Consider the following 14,938-nt stretch of genomic DNA (forward strand, 5'->3'; position numbering starts at 1 on the left):
TTTGTGTGATTATTTAATGTTGGTTTCCTTAACTAGGTCTGCGGGAGCACATCTAAGCACCTTGCCCTCAGAAGAGTATATGGTACATGTAAAATGTACAGCAAGTAGTTGTTAAATATTGAAACATTGAAAGAATTTTTTTAATATTGAAAGAATTCATTTTTTAAAGACTTTATTTGAGGGAGAGAGAATGAGAGAGCATGAGCTGGGGGAGAGGCAGTTGGAGAGGGAGAAGCACGCTCCTCACTGAGCTGGGAGTCTGATGCAGGGCTTGATCCCAGGACCCGGAAATCATGACCTGAACCAAAGGCAGATGCTTAACTGGCTGATCCAACCCAGGTGCCCAAAAGAATCTTTAAGATTTTGAGAGAGAGCGAGAGAGAGAGCACGCACATGAGCAAAAGCAAGGAGGAGTTGCAGAGGGAGTGGCAGAAGGAGAGGGAGAAGCAGACTCCCTCACCAGGGAGCCCAGTATGGGGCTATATCCCAGGACTCCAAGATTACTACTGGAGCTGGCAGATGCTCAACCAACTGAGCTACCCTGGCACCCCAATAATGAAAGAATTCTTAAAGGAAGATGCGGCTTGAAGAAAATCCTACTGCTGGTAAATCTTCCTTCCATAATAATTTTTAACAGATGAAAACAACTTTGTTCTTTTTTTTTTTTTAGCTTTGTTCTTAATTTAAGTGTTCATCTGTCTCAAAAGAATTAGTGTTAGCAACAACACCAACAAAAATTTACGAGGTAAAAACAATTAGCTCTAAGAGATGGAATATCTCTGGGGAACAGGATGAGGTTTTAAGAAAGGAATGTAAAAAGAGCTAATGAATTTTGAGAGACAGCCATGGAACAGTTTCTCTTTCATTGATTGATTTATTCAGTGAACAAGTATGTACTGAGTACTCTCATATGCCAGGTGGGGGGATATAGTACCTTAACCCAAAGAGACAAAAACACAAAGACAAATCTAGTCCTCATGGGAGCACATAATATGAAAAATAAGCAAATTATGTAGTATGTTAGCAAGCTGAAACGTGCTATGGAGAAAAAAAAGGGGGATGTGAAGCAAGGAGGTATCAGGAAGGAGCAATTTTTTTTCAAGTTTAGATATTTATTAATCAGTATAAACCCCAACACAAAACACAAACATGATTTCGTGCAGTTAGAGGGGAAATATTTCCTAGATAAGTGGAAAATTGTGCCAATAACTTCTAGAAGACCTTCATTCTAAGCAGCTTTATAGTGAAACATTTCATTTAAAATGCTGGACCTCTGGGGCACCTGGGTGGCTCAGTGGTTGAGCATCTGCCTTTGGCTCAGGTCATGATCCTGGGGTTCTGGGATCGAGTCCTGCATCAGGCTCCCCGCAGGAGGCCTCCTTCTCCCTCTGCCTATGTCTCTGCCTCTCTGTCTCTCTCATGAATAAATAAATCTTTTTAAAAAAATACTGGACCTTCTTTCTTCAGTTCCTGTAATATACATTCACTGATTAGGTAGAACTTGTATTGATCATTGGGACCCGGTTTGTTCCTGGGTTCTGGGTTATTCTTCCTATCCCAAAACTGACATCTGGATTGAACAATGCCAGGCACAAGACATACAGTGCTGCTCCAGTATCTCCTGCCCCAATAAATAAGAGGGGGGATTAAGCTCAGATGCTTCCTGGCCTGACTGAGGATCTGGCATAACACGGATGCAGCAGAGGCCTCCAGCACAGAAGAAAAAGTCACATATGCAAGGCCCAGCACTAAGTAGTCCCTACCAGAAGGAGTAATTTTTTTTAAATTTTTATTTATTTATGATAGTCACACACACACAGAGAGAGAGAGAGGCAGAGACATAGGCAGAGGGAGAAGCAGGCTCCATGCACTGGGAGCTCGACGTGGGATTCGATCCCGGGTCTCCAGGATTGCGCCCTGGGCCAAAGGCAGGCGTTAAACCGCTGCGCCACCCAGGGATCCCAGGAGTAATTTTTTTTAAAGGATGGTCAGGGTAGATCTTAGGAAGTTAACATTTGAGGAAATACTTAAGGGAACTGAAGGAGGCAGTCATATGACTATCTTAAGGAAAAGTTTTAGAGGGAGAAAGCCAGTACAAAGGCCCTGAGGAAGGAACATGCCTTGTGTATACAAGGAATAGCAAAGAAGACAATGACACTGGGGATACACCAGCTTGATGATGTTAGAAGAAAAAGACTTAAATTTATTTATTAGTTGCCTTAGCAGACCACTTTTCTCTTTATTCCAGCTGCTACATGGCATCAAGCGTATACTCATTTTGATGGGGAGAACTGAGGCAAAACAAATATAGAAACAATTAAACTTCCTTATAACTTACAGCTAACAAGTACTTGAAACTGGCAGGGACCTTCCTCCAGGAACTCAACTGCCTCAATTTTAATACTTTGCTAGAGGCAAAAGGTAACCTTAGCATGACATTACTCTGACCTCCAGGATCTTGTAAAGTCTACTTTAACAGATGAAAATCTCTTTGGAAACTTCTCTGCCCACTTAAGATGTGTTAGCAATCATCCTCCAAACACATGGCCCACTGATATACAGCTGAAGGATCTCATGACTAAGGTTTTACTAAACAGTAGTAAATAACGCCTCAAGATCCTAGAAACCTAGCTTCCAAATTCCTTCCAGACTTACACTATCTCTAACCCTCTCAACTTAAAAGTATATAATCAGTTACTCCTCACAACCCCAGTGCAGCTCTTTATGCCCATAGGTCCTGTTGCTGCACTATAATAAAAACACCTTCTTGAACCATAAAATGTCTCAAGAATTCTTTATTGACCATTGGGCTCAACCATCTTGCATCAACTTAACATGTCCTGCTTCTTCTCTACAATACCCAGGGTGAGCCTTCTGATTTTCCACATTAGTGTCAACTATGGAATTATGTAACTTCCTAAATATAGAGAATTACACCTGACTTATTTGTGTAGATTGTCATCAGGGTCCTGAAGCTAAGAATCTAATCATATTATAAAGCAATCAACTGGGACCAGGGCACTACTAAAAGGAAGTATTGAGACACGTATTGTACTGTATTGAATTGCTGCAATTCATAGCAATGGTACCAATATTTCCCCTCCCTTCCCAACCAATCTTCTTCCTTCACTTTTCTCAAAACCTACTTCAAAACTATGACTAGAAAGCCATTCCTGATTGATCATGCTAACTAGGTGTACCCAAAGCATTTACTTGTTCAGAACTGAATAATTTAAAAGTAGTCTAAACATCTTATAAAGGGTTCTAAATCTCTTCATAGCTCCTTATTGAGTACAGGACAAATGAGAAAAATCTTGGCTTTTCAAGACTTTCCCCTACCTGGGCTTATAACTGTCTTACTAGGGGCACTTGGGTGGCTCGAATGGTTAAGCATCTGCCTTCTGCTCAGGCCATGATCTCAGGGTCCTGGGATTGAGCCTTGCATCGGGCTCTGTGCTCAGCGGGGAGTCTGCTTCTGCTCCCTCTCTCAAATAAATGAATAAAATCTTTTTTTAAAATGAATAAAATCTTTAAGAAAATGTTTTGAGAAGTCTCTCCAGCCAAATCAGTCTTCCAAAACCATCATGCTTATTTCCATTTCTGCTCCGTTTTCATTTGTTCTCCACCTAAGATGTTCTTTCATCCAAGGCTTAACTCCTTTTCCACTTCCTACATGAAGCCTTCTTTAACCACTTTAGCTCATAATTCCCCCTTCTGCTTCTATCAGTGTCTATGTGGGTCATTTTATTTAATAACGTATTAGGGCAAACCGAAATTTTTCCAAACCTCCAAAACACATACATATATTGACTCATTCTTTCAAAATTTCTATATAAACTGGTTACCCATGATTGGATCCTATGATCTTTGGAGACTATATACACACACACTTATTAGATATACAAAATGGTTAATATGGTGCTAAGCCCCTCAATATGTACATATAAATTATTCTCTTTACCTCACATCCATTTGTTTATAAAGTTTTACGAATTCTACATCACAAAATTTCTCAATTCCACCCATGCCTCTCATTGTGTCCTACTGCAGGACCTTAAACCCTCTCATCTAGACTACTGCAATTGACCCTTAATTAGTCTCCCTGCCTTCAACCTTCTTCCTTTCGATCCACTCCCTTCACTCCTCAGTGAGAGCAAATCCAACTTCATTCTCATTAACACCTGTGGTGGCTCCAAACCCTTCAGCTTGATGAGACCTTTTGCAAAGTGCCTCAGTTTACCCTTACAGATTCATCATGTTTTTTCCCTTTCTAGAAATATCCTTTGGTGTTTTTGTCTTGTCGATGCCTCCTCCTCCTCCTCCTCCTTCACGATCCGGTTCAGAAGTCATTTCCTGTCTCTAACTTTCCTGGACACTCCTTAGCGTGACTGACTGGATTTCCACGTGTTTTCACAACACTGTAGTGGTTGTTGTTACTATCTTCTCCGCAACACCAGGAGTTCCTTCAGTCCAGAGCTCTATCTCATTCATCTCTATTCTGTATTCCCGCAGGCAAAAGGGATCCAGTGTAAACCACACATCTGAACAAACATCTAGGGTGTAGAGTTATTCGGACTCTTGTTTTGAAGACCCCAGGGAGCCTAGGACGTAGCTGCGCGAGTGCCCCACTTTCAGTAAAGCCTGCTTGTACCGGAGCCTGGCGTCTCGCCGCTGAGGCATGCCCCACAGGGCAGGCGCTGGGCAGGGCTCGGAGGGGGCCCTGACCGCCATGCTGACCGGCAGCAGCGTCCGCGCGACCTACTTGGGTCCTGGCTAAGGGAGCTGGGGGAGTATGCCCACCGCGTGAGGGTGGTACCACACACTGACAGACTAACCTAAAGTAGTAGCAGGTCCCAACGGACTGCCTGCAGGGCCAAAAGCAGGAAGAAACGATGGCCAGCCTCGTCATCTTCGAAGTGGAGGAAAGAGAGCAAAGTAATCGCTGCAAGACGCCGGGCACGCGCTCGGAGCCTCTCCTCACGGAGAGGAGAGGAGGACGGGAAAAGAGCGGGCCGACGGCGAGCCTCGCCGAGCGCGCGTGCGCAGCCGCCCCTTCCCGCCACCCGCTACACGCGGCCCCGCCCCCACGCCGCAGGCCTGCGCGAGCTTCGGCGAGTGCGCGCGCGTGGCAGCCTTGTCTCCCCGCCCCTCACGTGGCCCCTCCCTCCTGCCCTGGGCCGGCGCGAGCCTCCCAGGCGGTACACGTGCGCGCCTCCCAGCCGGCCCTGCTAGTCACGTGACGCCCCCCTCCGCGTTTTCTCCACTACAGCCTTCCTAGCTCGCACTGCCAGAATCCGGCGTTATGGCTGCCGGCGTGCCCCGCGCCGCTTCTCTGTCCCCACTGTTTCCCCTTCTCCTGTTCCTCCTGCTCCTCTCCGCTCCGCATGGCGGCAGCGGCCTGCACACCAAGGGCGCCCTGCCCCTGGACACAGTCACTTTCTACAAGGTAACGGGGGTGGGGGAGTCGCGCGCAGGTGCACCTGAGCGCCCAGGGGAGCGCACACCCGTGGGGAAGGAGACAGGGCTGCCGGAAGGTGGTCTGTAGTGACGAGCCCAGGACTTCTCACCATCCTAAAGGGGGGTGGGCTCTGGACCGGGGCCATACCGCGACCATGGGGCACACGGGAGCCAGGGTCCCCGCGCACCTTTGCCCTTGCAGTATTTGTACTCCCCTCTTTTCCAGGAGAGCCGTAGACTTGCAGTCTACGGAACCCGCCGCCCCTTCCCCTCACCTAAGGGGAGAGGGCGGTGCCGGGCGAGATCCAATCCTCGAATCCCAAGTGGGAGGCCTGGAGGGCGGTGCGAAGCGGTCGCCGCCGAGCTCCGGCTGTGGTGGGGCGAGGGAAGTGGGGGAGGAGGTGGTTGGAAACCCGGCTCGTTAACTGGCATTGCTGCGCCCCTCCTCCTGCGGGGTAGAGCGCAGCCGGCTTTGCAGTACGCAAACAATGCTCAGATATCCTGTGTCTTCCCGAGAAGTGCAAGCGTTAAGAATAAGGGAACTCTAGGGAATATTTTGGGCCTGGGAACAAAATGAAGTAAAATTGGGTCAAGACGTGGAAGGATTCGCCTGGGTAAATGGATGTTGGAAATGTTGAAGGCTGAATGCAGCCCCAGCTCCCTCCTCTTGCACCTGTCTTCACCCACTGGTAGCTTTCAACTTAGCCTGCGAGATGGGGAAACTAAGCATTGAGAGAGAAGCCATTCGTTTTATTTTCTTAATTTGTACCCATTGCTGGGAAGTGAAACAAGAAAGTGGAGTTCTAAATCTGTCTCAAGCGATTGAACTTTTTATTCTCAAAAGGGTTCATTGTCCTGGATTTGGCACCTGTGGCTTACATATTTAAAAGTGTAGGTATGGCTGGATGGTTGTCAGGCACACCCCACAGCACCCTGTACTTTTGGGGTCTTCATTGGGACAGTTACACCCTACTCCCCAAAAGCGGGAATGGGATAATATCACAGATCAAGTGTGACTTAAAAGGAAATTTTGCACTGTAAAGTCAGTAGTATTTCCTAATCAGTTGGTGTCTGTCTGTTTTTATTGCTACCACCCTGGTCATGGCTTTCATTACAGTATTCTTGCAGGTCTCACTGCTTAGCCTTTCCTCTTCTAATCATTCTCCTTTCTGTTCCCTCTGCTCCAGCCGTACATGCCTTCTGTCCGTTGAATATTTCTAGCTCATTACTGACCTAGACCCTTTGCACTGACAGTTCCTACTGACTAGAACATTCTTTGCTCAATCTTTGAAAGGCTGATTGCTTCTCATCATTCAGCCTTAGGTTAAATATTACCTTCTCTGAGACCTTCCTTGACTTCCTCTCCCCTCTGTCAAAAGAGCCAGTCACATGAGTTGGATTTCTCTGTGGAGGACTCATCACTGATTTTATCCCCTTATATATTTTATTTTATTTTTTTTAAAGATTTATTTATTTATTTATTCATGATAGACATAGAGAGAGAGGAGGGAGAAGCAGGCTCCATGCCAGAAGCCCGACGTGGGACTCGATCCCAGGACTCCAGGATCGCGCCCTGGGCCAAAGGCAGGCGCTAAACCGCAGAGCCACCCCAGGGATCCCCTCTTTGTCTATTTTATTATCTCCCATGCTAGAATATGAAGAACTGCCTTGTCTATTTGTTCACTGATCATCTGCACAACCTAGCAGGTTACCTGTCACATAAAAGATACTTAATAATAATTTGTTGAATGAATGAACAGATGTGTTGAATGAATGAACAGATGTGTTCTCCCTTTCTAGATCTTTCTTCCATCACCACTGTATAGAAGGGGAGCTTCCTGGTAATATGTATGTCCAGGGGCCTTGTTCTGTGTTTTGTCTCTTTGCAATTTCCAATACCTTTTTTTGTTTTGTTTTGTTTTGTTTCTTGCCCTTGACCATCACTAGAAATAAGAGATCCTGCCTGCTTTTTTTTTATTTTTATTTTTTATTGCTGTGTTTACTTAGAACAGTGCCTGGCATGTGATAGGCCCTCAGTACCTGTTTATTCAATGAATGAATGAATGATAAATTAATCTGCATCTTGAAGAAGCAAGTTGCCTAAATATAGGGTATGGTGGAGTTGATTCCTTGAGGATGAAGAAAGGACAGATTTCTAAAGCAATTAAGAGGTACAAACTGATTAATAAAAAGGAAAAAGTTCACTGTGCAAATGTGTGCCATTCAAAACCATTCTGCCAATGGCTTAAAATGGCAAAATAAAAGATGGAGGCCTCTCAATTCTGTTTCAGTATTAGACCACTGTATAATTATTCATTATTCCATAATACAAATGTAGGCCCTTTGAAGGTAGGGATCCTGTGGTGTTCTTTTAGAATATTCCCCCCAGACACATGTAGCCTCTGCTACCATAGCCTACCCTACTTGTGTTCATCTATCAAATATTTTCACAGCATCTGCCACATGCCAGACACTCTTGGGAAATAGAGATAAAGCAGAAAACAAGTCTGACGAGGTCCTTGTAAATGTATATTCTAGTGAAGAGGACAGACAACAGATAAGAATTTTAAAGAGTGATTAATGCTGTGAAGAAAGCAGAGCAGAGTAACGTGATAGAGGAGGGTAAAAATGAAGCAGTGCTAGGATTTTGAGTGGAGTCCTCTCCATTGGGCGGGACATTTAAACTGAGCTTTGAATGATATACATCTTGGAAGTAGTTGGGGAAAGTGTATTCCAGCCAGTAAAGTCAGCAAATGAAAACGCCCTAAGTGGGAATGAGCTTGTTGTGTTGAACTGAAATAAGGCCATTTAGGCTAGAGGGATGTGATCTAATTTATATTTTTAAGTTTTACCTGCGGGGGTGCCTGCGTGGCTCAGTCAGGTGAGCACCTGACTTTGGCTCAGGTCATGATCCCAGGGTCCTGGGATAGAGGCCCAAGTGAAGCTCCCTGCTTCACTCTCTCCCTCTGCCACTCCCCCTGCTTATGGCTACTCTCTCAAATAATAAAATCTTTAAAACAACAAAAACAAAAGTCTTACCTGCTTTTAGGCTCCCAGAGCTCAGATTTTGGAAGTCAGTGATCACTTAAAAGATTATCTGTTCTGGTAGCTTCTCCTTTCCTATGTCAAATATTTTTTTAAAAGCTAAAATCAAATGGACTTCAACACACAATGAGGAACAGAGTAACAAAAACTGAAATGATGTCAGCTTCACTTAATTATGACAGTGATTGCTTATGATGAAAAATTGGCCAGAAGTGGCCAATTGATCACTTTCATTAGAAAAACAAAAAGTTGTAGGAGGAGGAGAGAAGAGTTAGAATAAACCTGTGCATTGAGAGAAACTATCAAAAGAAAGATCTTGGGGATTCCTCTAAAACTTAAACATGGAATTACTATATCAGGGACACCTGGATGGCTCAGTGGTTTGGTGCCTGCCTTCGACCCAGGGTGTGATCCTGGAGTCCCGGGATCGAGTCCCTCATGGGGCACCCTGCATGGAGCCTGCTTCTTCCTCTACCTATGTCTCTGCCTCTCTCTCTCTCTCTCTCTCTCTCTCTCTCTCTCTCTCTCTGTGTCTCTCATGAATAAATAAATACAATCTTTAAAAAAAAGGAAATTATATCATCAAGCATTTCCACTCCCAGGTATATACCCAAAAGAAATGGAAACAGGCTTTTAAACAAACATTTGTCCACAATGTTTATAACAGCACTATTCTCAAATAGTCCAAGAGGTGGGAACAGCCCAAATGTCCATCACCTGATGAATAGATAAATAAAATGTGTCATATCCATACAATGGAATGTTATTAGCCCACAAAAAGGAATTAAATACTGAGACATGCTAAAACATCAGTGAACCTTGAAAACGTGATAGTGAAAGAAGCCAGGTACCAAAGGCTGCATATTGTAGGATTCCATCAGAGCAGACATCATAGAGACAAAAAGTAGATAGTTGGTTGCCTGGGGATGGGAGGGAACAGGAATGGGAAGTGATTGCTTAAAATGTGTATAGGTATGTGATTCCTTTTCAGGTGATGAAAATGTTCTGGAATAGACACTAGTGATGGTGCCACTCTGTTGTCAGTGGAATAAATTTTACTGTTTTGTACACTTTAAAATGGCTGATATGGTGAATGTCATATGTTCAGAATTTTACCACAAATAAAATAAAGGTCTTGACCCTGACAGTTTAGGACCTGGAGATCTAGCCAAGGGGAACTATGGTCTAGGGAGTGGACATTGTCATAAGCCTGCCTCTCAGCAACTTCCTATGAGCCCTGAAACTACAGAGTTGATTGAGCTTCTGAGCTCCTTAGCCAAAGCACCTCCATGGGTGCCAGTCCCTTTATAGATGTTTGGTTGGTTGACTTTTGTCAGATTTTTGGTTCATTGTTTACTAAGAAAGGCCCTCTAGGATGATGGATATGCCAAGGGCAAATGTAGTATTTTCAAAGGGTTCCTTTAATCTTACCAAGAAGGCCTTAATACATCTAAGCTTTGTTTATTTTAAGCAGTGTTGTATATGTCTTTGATTACTATGAATCTAATGGGGTGCCCATCACCAATAAATTGTTACATGAATTGAGGGATGGATGGATGGATGAACATTAGTGTGTGAGCACTTGTCTCCCCTGCAGGCTTGGTTTGCACTCTTTCTTAAACAGGAGTCCTTTGAGAAAGGGAATTAGCCCCAAAAGTCTCTGGAATCCTGGACTTGCTCAGCTCTCTGTACCCTCAGGTCATTCCCAAAAGCAAGTTCGTCTTGGTGAAGTTCGACACCCAGTACCCCTACGGTGAGAAACAGGATGAGTTCAAGCGACTGGCTGAAAACTCGGCCTCCAGCGATGATCTCTTGGTGGCAGAGGTGGGGATCTCAGGTATGGACAAATGCATCTTGACTGTGGAGGGCAGAAGGGGAGGAAGCTAGAGATTATTTCCCTCCCTGTAGGTGGAATACCCAACACTTCTGTCTGAGCCACACACCAGTGTAAGTGGGGTCAGGACCTCAAAAATCTGGCACCCATGGTAGGCTTATCTTGAGCAGATTCTGATACCACAGACTTGATCCCAAGTTCATCCTTGCAGATGCCTGAGGGAAGGGAATCCCCCATCCTTCACCTCTACCCCACACTGACATTAAACTTACTCTAAGAATCTGGGGCTCTCCTTGCAGGGGACTGTGGTCAGAGGAGGTATCAAGCTTCCTAGGGTCTCCATAGTCACTTCTTCCATCTTTTCAGCTGTTTTTTACCAAAACTATTAGGTTTTGGCTTTAACTCAAATCCATCAGAGCTATCACTAAATCAAAGTGAAGCTCTCAACCACAGTGACCACTCTAATAATAATAGTTGCCAACACGTAGTGGTTTACAGTCTGTAAAGGTATGCACAATCCATGCATTTTGAATCTTCACTTGAACCCTGCCTGAAAAGTGAGGCACGTTTTCTTCATTTTTACACTTAAGGAAAATTGAAGCTCAAAGAATTAAATGACTTGTTTGAGGCCATGAAGTAGTAGGAAGTAGCTCATACAGAATTCCACCTAAGTATTTATTTCAAAGTGCCATGAGTTCTTCCCTCTCACAGCTTCCCTCCAGCTGGGATGCTTCAGTTCCCTAGCTAGCTAGAGAGTCTGGTCCTGGGTAGAGATAATAACCACACTTTTCCTGGGTAGTCAATCCTGACTCAGCTGCAGATCCACTCCCTCGGGGCTTAAAAGAAGAATAGCAGGTGACATTTATCAAACATTTATTTAGTGCCAGGGCACTGTGCTAAAGTGTTTTGCATGTATCTTATCCTTGTGACAACTTTATGAAGAAAGTACTATGACCCCAATACTTCATGCTTGGAGTACCTTGCTCAGGATTGTACAGTTTGAAGTGGCAGAAGGAGGACTGGAACCCCACGCTTCCCTATACTACTGCCCAGTAATATAGGTGGCCTTGGCTGTTTCCTTTTGCCAAGGTATAAGAAACCAGTTGTCACAAAATCAGCCCTTGGAACTGCTACTACCTGTTCTGAAGAACATAGCAAATACCACATATTGCACTGAACTCTGTCAGGTTAGGTGCACATATCTCCTCATTGGGTCCTGCCAACACCTCTGCCTGCTACCTACCACATGTTCCTCTTGCCCACTAAGCTCCAGCCAGAATGGCCCTTGAAATCCTTCAAGCCACCCAGCTTATTCCTGCCTCAGAGCTTTGGCATTTTCACACCTTCCTACCTGAGACACTCTTCCCAGATTATCATGTGTCTCCCTCCTTGAAACATGGGTCTTTCAGCTCCTATTCTCTCCACAGAAAGGCCTTCCATGACTACCCAAGTAGGCCTTACCTACTGTCACATCGTGCCATGTTAGTTTTATCTTTTTGGCACTAATCGTGTATGTTTGTTTATCTTCTCTCTTCTTACCTTTAAAAGAACATAAGCTCCTTGATCAGAGAACTTATTACTCTTAATCATAACTAGATCCATAGCACTTAGAACCTGGCACATAGTGGGCATAGAATAAATATTCAGAAGAATTCCCATTTTTCAGATGAGGAATGCAAAGTTGAGAGGTTAAATAAGGGACGCCTGGGTGGCTCAGTGGTTGAGCACCTGCCTTTGGCTCAGGGCGGGATCCCGGAGTCCCAGGATCGAGTCCCGCATTGGGCTCTCTGCATGGAGTCTGCTTCTCCCTCTTCTTAGTCTCTGCCCCTCTCTCTCTGTGTCTCTCATGAATAAATAAATTCTTTAAAAAAAAAAAAAAGAGCGAGAGAGAGGTTAAATAAGTTGATTAATGCCCTGTGGCTAAGAAGTCAGGAGACACAACCAGGATCCTTCTTGCTATCAGCTCAGATAGGCTTCATAGCAGTGTCCTGCCCCGCATTCCTTATGATCTTGCTCCTTATACTTGCTTTCTGTTTACAGATTATGGTGATAAGCTGAATATGGAGCTGAGTGACAAATACAAGCTGGACAAAGAGAACTACCCAGTCTTCTACCTCTTTCGGGATGGGGACTTTGAGAACCCAGTTCTGTATAGTGGGGTGGTTAAGGTTGGAGCCATCCAGCGCTGGCTAAAGGGGCAAGGAGTCTACCTGGGTATGCCTGGTTGCCTGCCTGCATATGATGCCCTTGCTGGGGAGTTCATCAGGGCCTCAGGTGTGGAGGCCCGCCAGGCGCTCTTGAAGCAGGGGCAGGACAACCTCGCCAGTGTGAAGGACACTGAGAAGAAGTGGGCTGAGCAATATCTAAAGATCATGGGAAAGGTCTTAGACCAAGGGGAGGACTTCCCAGTGTCAGAAATGACCCGGATCACCAAGCTGATTGAGAAGAACAAGATGAGTGATGGGAAGAAGGAAGAGCTCCAGAAGAGCTTAAACATCTTGACTGCTTTCCAGAAGAAGGGGGTCGAGAAGGAGGAGCTGTAAAAAGGCACTCCAGGTTTTCCAGGGTTTGGGGGTGGGGAGAGGGGAGAGTTAATCTGTTGGCTGTGAGAGACCCTCCTGGGATACGAGAGAGTGGTGGTTAAAGGGGTACTAAGCTGGAAATCTGAGCATACCTGGACATTGACGCTGATGTGACCATGCTTAGGACATTACTAGCGCCAGTTTGGTGTATAACCAGAGCACTTACCAGATGGCTTGTGAAATCCCCCCTCAGAAGGAATTGGTGCTATAAAAAAGAGTGTACTGCCCAGGTCCTTGACAGGTGTTATTATAACCCAATTAAAGTTTCTGTGTTTTGGTTAAAAGGACCTGAAGCCATTCAGTTTTCTTTCACAAATTATACTTTGGCCTGTGATATGCTTTCTCCTTTGAATTTATTTTTTAATCTAAGCTGGTATGGACTCCACTCTACCAGGATAAGTGACTATCCCTGTAACACTGTAGAAACTGGTCCCAGCTCAAGGACTGCCTTTATTACCTTCCACTGGCATTCAAACTCCAGTGGACTGACTGTGGGTGGCAAAATGCATCATCCTCTTTCTGATCCTTGAAGTGGAATAACAACATTAAGGAAGCTCAGTGTAATAATTTTCCACATTCCATGAAAAAGAGCAAATTCTTAGTTTTACTGATAAAATCAGATTTTTAAGAGTTGGATTTAGATAGCTAAATGATACCATTCAGTCTAATTGTAAGTTTTTTTAAAAAAAGAGCTTGTTTTCCATCTAAGTTACTTTGTCACTGTCAGTTACTGAGTAAGTACCAACATTAAAAAAGCAGAGTGGGAGACCCATTGTACTGACTCCAGTCTGTTTTTAGGAGTGATGAGCTTCATGTAATGATAAGCTTCATGATAACATCTCCACTTTCATATTTAACTATTTGGAAATACCAAAGTGCAAGTCCTAAAATATTCTTACAGCCACACAAAGAAATTTGACTTGAAGGGAGTTAGCAAATAAAACCTTGTTCGTGTTCGTCCATTTCAGCCAGATTGGTATTTAAAGTCACTAGAGGGGGATCCCTGGGTGGCTCAGCGGTTTGGCGCCTGCCTTTGGTCCAGGGCGCGATCCTGGAGTCCTGGGATCGAGTCCCGTGTGGGGCTCCCGGCATGGAGCCTGCTTCTCCCTCCTCCTGTGTCTCTGCCTCTCTCTTTCTCTCTGTGTCTATCATAAATAAAAATAAATAAATCTTTAAAAAAATAATAAAGTCACTAGAGGGCAGCCTGGGTGGCTCAGCGGCTTAGCGCTGCCTTCAGCCCAGGGTGTGATCTTGGAGTCCCGGGATCGAGTCCCACGTCGGGCTCCCTGCATGGAGCCTGCTTCTCCCTCTGCCTGTGTCTCTGCCTCTCTCTCTCTCTCTGTGCTTCTCATTAATAAATAAATAAAATCTTAAAAAAAATAAAAAAGTAAAGTCACTAGAAACAAAAACATGCAGGAAAATCCATGTATTGAGTTGGATGGAACAAAAACATTGTGGTAGCTTAGGCTCAGAATTTAAACCAAGCAAAAGATATTCAGGGGCAGCCTGGGTGGCTTAGTCAGTTGAACATCTGACTCTGGATTTTGGCTCAGGTCATGATCTCATGGTCCTGGGATGGAGCCCTGTGGTGGGCTTCTTACTCAGCGCAGGGTTGCTTGAGATTCTCTCTCCCTCTCCTGCCCCTCCTCCTTCTTTATCTCTCTCAAATGAATAAATAAAATCTTAAAAACATGGGCAGCCCTGGTGGCTCAACAGTTTAGTGCCGCCTGCAGCCCAGGGCATGATCCTGGAGACTCGGGATCAAATCCCACATCAGGCTCTCTGCATGGTGCCTGCTTCTCCCTCTGCCTGTGTCTCTGCCTCTCTCTCTCTCAGAATATAAATAAATAAATAAATAAATAAATAAATAAATAAATAAATAAATAAATAAATAAATAAAATAAAAATAAAATCTTAAAATAAATAAATAAAAATAAATAAAATCTTAAAATCTGAACAAGTGTTCAGACCTCAACACTTGCCAGTAGCCCGTGTAGATATTCAACATTTGAGAAAAGGA

The 14,938-nt window shown here is 44.5% G+C and overlaps 2 protein-coding genes across 8 annotated transcripts in view; one reads left to right on the forward strand and one right to left on the reverse strand.

Moving 5' to 3' along the window:
- The window catches only part of TMEM116 (transmembrane protein 116), a 138,575-nt gene extending 132,843 nt beyond the window's left edge, over positions 1-5,732 (reverse strand). For 2 of the 7 annotated variants that reach the window (XM_072802567.1, XM_072802566.1), the window contains exon 1: positions 4,836-5,054. The gene's annotated coding sequence lies outside the window, so the exon portion shown is untranslated. Of the gene's footprint in view, positions 1-4,835; positions 5,055-5,645 lie in introns of those variants that run through there. The other 5 variants (XM_072802562.1, XM_072802560.1, XM_072802568.1 and 2 more) reach the window with 4 other exon arrangements.
- On the forward strand, positions 5,157-13,205 carry ERP29 (endoplasmic reticulum protein 29). Its single transcript, XM_072802569.1, has 3 exons — positions 5,157-5,446; positions 10,201-10,339; positions 12,377-13,205. The coding sequence occupies exons 1-3, from the start codon at positions 5,303-5,305 to the stop codon at positions 12,877-12,879; spliced, it is 786 nt and encodes a 261-aa protein (XP_072658670.1). The 5' UTR covers positions 5,157-5,302; the 3' UTR covers positions 12,880-13,205.
- Positions 13,206-14,938: the final 1,733 nt, after the last annotated feature.

Source organism: Canis lupus, chromosome 27 (genome assembly GCF_048164855.1).
Source record: "Canis lupus baileyi chromosome 27, mCanLup2.hap1, whole genome shotgun sequence".
Classification (NCBI taxonomy): Eukaryota; Metazoa; Chordata; class Mammalia; order Carnivora; family Canidae; genus Canis; species Canis lupus.

Excerpts from the sequence above, each read along its gene's own strand:
- ERP29 (XM_072802569.1), top strand. The coding sequence starts at position 5,303 with ATGGCTGCCGGCGTGCCCCGCGCCGCTTCTCTGTCCCCACTGTTTCCC. Across the intron at positions 5,447-10,200 it reads ACACAGTCACTTTCTACAAG|GTCATTCCCAAAAGCAAGTT; the intron begins GTAACGGGGGTG and ends CTGTACCCTCAG. Across the intron at positions 10,340-12,376 it reads GGCAGAGGTGGGGATCTCAG|ATTATGGTGATAAGCTGAAT; the intron begins GTATGGACAAAT and ends TTCTGTTTACAG.